The sequence below is a fragment of the Penicillium manginii genome (genome assembly GCF_028828005.1).
Source record: "Penicillium manginii strain IBT 31320 chromosome Unknown utg000010l:1.0-1143873.0:1.0-1144522.0, whole genome shotgun sequence".
Taxonomy (NCBI): domain Eukaryota; kingdom Fungi; phylum Ascomycota; class Eurotiomycetes; order Eurotiales; family Aspergillaceae; genus Penicillium; species Penicillium manginii.
In genome coordinates this window covers 225,588-228,484 of record NW_026643111.1, presented here as the reverse complement: position 1 = coordinate 228,484, position 2,897 = coordinate 225,588, and the positions used below count along the sequence as shown (strand labels likewise).

Sequence of the window (2,897 nt, the reverse complement as noted above, 5' to 3'; positions counted from 1 at the left end):
ATAGTTTTCATCTAAACAAGTGCAGAAGATTCCATCCTCACCGTCACTTGTGAAAGAATTTCTTTTTTCCTAAGTAGGTTCGAAGCTGCCGTCTCCAATTCTTAAAGATACTTGCCATCCAATACGGAATTCGCTGTAATTCGAGATGTGGTGTACAATATTCGCTCTCAACTCTCAAGCGGCCAAGGTAGTGGTTTCAAAGATTTTTACGGGTTCCTCTTACTGACTCCAGATAGTCAATATGTCTCCATTCTGCCTTTATGGTCATTTATTATCTTCTTATACATTTGTGCACGGGCCTGCCGAATTTTGCGCTCGCAACGGCATCCGAGCACTCACTCTCGGACCAAAACAATAGCGCAGAGAGATTAACATTTTGTCATTTCATGGTATGTAATTATAATTGCTGCTCAGAAAAGGATGGGGGCTTCGGGGTTTCAGGGTAACAAGTTAATCTTCCAGATTGGCATTACAAGCAATCGTAAGAGCGCTACAGATTACGATTCAGATATGACACGAGCCAAGGAGATGGGCATCGACGCTTTTGCTTTGAACATCGGGATTGACCCATATACCGACACCCAATTGGGCTATGCATATGAGTCTGCTGCCAAAAACGGAATGAAAGTCTTCATTTCTTTCGATTTTAACTGGTGGAACACTGGACAGGCAAGTGCAATTGGTGCTAAGGTTAAACAGTACGCCAGTCAGCCCGGGCAGCTGAAGGTTGATGGGAAAGTATTTGTCTCTTCTTTCTCTGGCGATGGAGTTGACGTTGGCTCAATTCAATCTGCGGCAGGAGTCGACATATTCTTCGCGCCAAATTTCCATCCCGGCCAGGGGAAATTTGAATCCATCCAAGGTGCTTTGAATTGGATGGCATGGCCAAATGATGGTAATAATAAGGCGCCAAGCCCAGGCCACAATGTTACTGTCAAGCAAGGAGATCAGTCTTATCTCAATTCGCTGGCTGGGAAACCATATCTTGCGCGTGAGTCAGAAAATCAACACGGATCATGAAGGAATCCTGAATTTTTTCAAATTTTAGCTGCTTCGTCTTGGTTCTCAACGCATTACGGGGCCGAAGTTTCCTATAGTAAAAACTGGATCTTCCCATCCGACCTTCTCTGGTACCACCGATGGTGTGAGATTCTATCTTTAGGGCCCCGGTTTGTCGAGATAATTACTTGGAACGATTACGGGGAATCGCATTATGTTGGCCCTTTATCTTCCCCTCATACAGATGATGGGGCATCAAAATGGGCCATGGACATGTAAGTAAGCGAGTGCAATATCTTGATTTACTCTGATTTGGTTGATTCTAGGCCTCACAATGGCTGGCTTGAAATGGCGAAGCCATTCATCACTGCCTTCAAGGCCGGCGAGCCGACTGCCGACAAATATGTCAATGAAGAGAAGCTGATTTATTGGTACCGCCCGACGCCCAAAAGCTTGAATTGTGACTCTACAGACACAACAACTACTGGTAATCCGAACAACAGCAGCGGCAACTTTTTTAGAGGTCGACCTAATGGCTGGGAGACCATGGAAGACTCGATTTTCGTCGTCACGATGTTGAAATCACCCGCTAAACTTTCTGTGACCTCCGGAAACAACTCCCAAGACTTTGAAGCAATGTCTGGAATCAATGCTTTCAGCATCCCGATGGGTGTCGGGCCACAGAAATTTGAAGCTAGTAGAGAAGCCAAAGTTTTCCTTTCTGGGACAAGTATGAAGGATATTGTGGATACATGCGTCTGCGGGATCTACAATTTTAACGCATACGTTGGAACAATCCCAAGCTCTTCAGGGATCGATAGTCTACAGCCGGACGGACTAGCGCTTCTTTCACAGGGATTACGAGCTCCGTGTCCCACTAATACCTTAGTTTAAGGTGTTTCCACGTGGAGAACGCTGGAAAAATATTTTCTTTATCAAGCGAGGCATTTTGAGATTTAGCCATTCTTGAAACAGAGATAAAATGCTCCGGCTCTCGGATATGTGAAATAAGTTTATTGATCTGACCTGCTTACATAATACAAGCAGACTTTCCATGACTAGTTGTAGTTAGTTGCTGCTCGCTGGCAGTTGCCAATTCCGGTCATCCGCTAATGTATCTGCTTCCACCTCAGCTATAGGAGGCCGGATTGACTAAGGGATACATGGCTGCCATTTGCGCTCTTTGAATTTTCTGACTGGCGAAACACATCCGCCCCACAGCCCATCACCACAAGATCCGAGGGTAGTAGGCTTCGCCGCTTTGATCAAGATAAATGATACATGGTGCCCTGGGTGCCTATAAATTTGAATAGCTTACTAGTAACAAGATACGAATCTTAGTAATATGCTTAAGATTGACAGTAAATGAATAATACAGTTTGTGCCTATTTTGATTTTCGTCGCTTCTCATATATTATTTTCTTGACCTTGATCTCTCCGCAGGGGTTATACTTACTTATATCGGTCTACTTGTCAGTCATATATCCTAGTGCTTTGGAATATAGGTCGATATATCTTTATTTACATTATTCTGGATTCTTATGTAGATCAATCTAGGAAATAGTCACTATAGAATAACTTCCTTTTTTGGATATAATAGATAGGGACAGGAATATATTAGTCTCGAAGGGCAGAAGTTTATCTCTAACAGATAACCATCTTACCTTAATTCTTTAACTTTCTAATAATTATAGAAGGTTTTTCTTATTTACATATTCGGAAGTATATTATATTTATATATAATATTGTAGGGAAAGGGTATCTTGGTATATTTCAATAGAGTATAATTCCTCTGCTACATAGGAATATTATATAATATCTCCTAACTAATTAAATATAGATTACCCGTCTTATTTTTTATATATACTTAATTAGGTTCTAAACTCTCTTTTTAAGTT

The 2,897-nt window shown here is 41.9% G+C and overlaps 1 protein-coding gene across 1 annotated transcript; it reads left to right on the top strand.

The window, feature by feature from the left end:
* Positions 1-510: 510 nt before the first annotated feature.
* N7533_012988 (glycoside hydrolase family 71 protein) lies at positions 511-1,893 on the top strand (the record flags this gene model as incomplete). The annotated part of the gene is made up of 3 exons (XM_057109638.1): positions 511-991; positions 1,049-1,274; positions 1,326-1,893. 3 exons carry the CDS (start codon positions 511-513, stop codon positions 1,891-1,893), a joined length of 1,275 nt encoding a protein of 424 aa, XP_056953223.1.
* Positions 1,894-2,897: the final 1,004 nt, after the last annotated feature.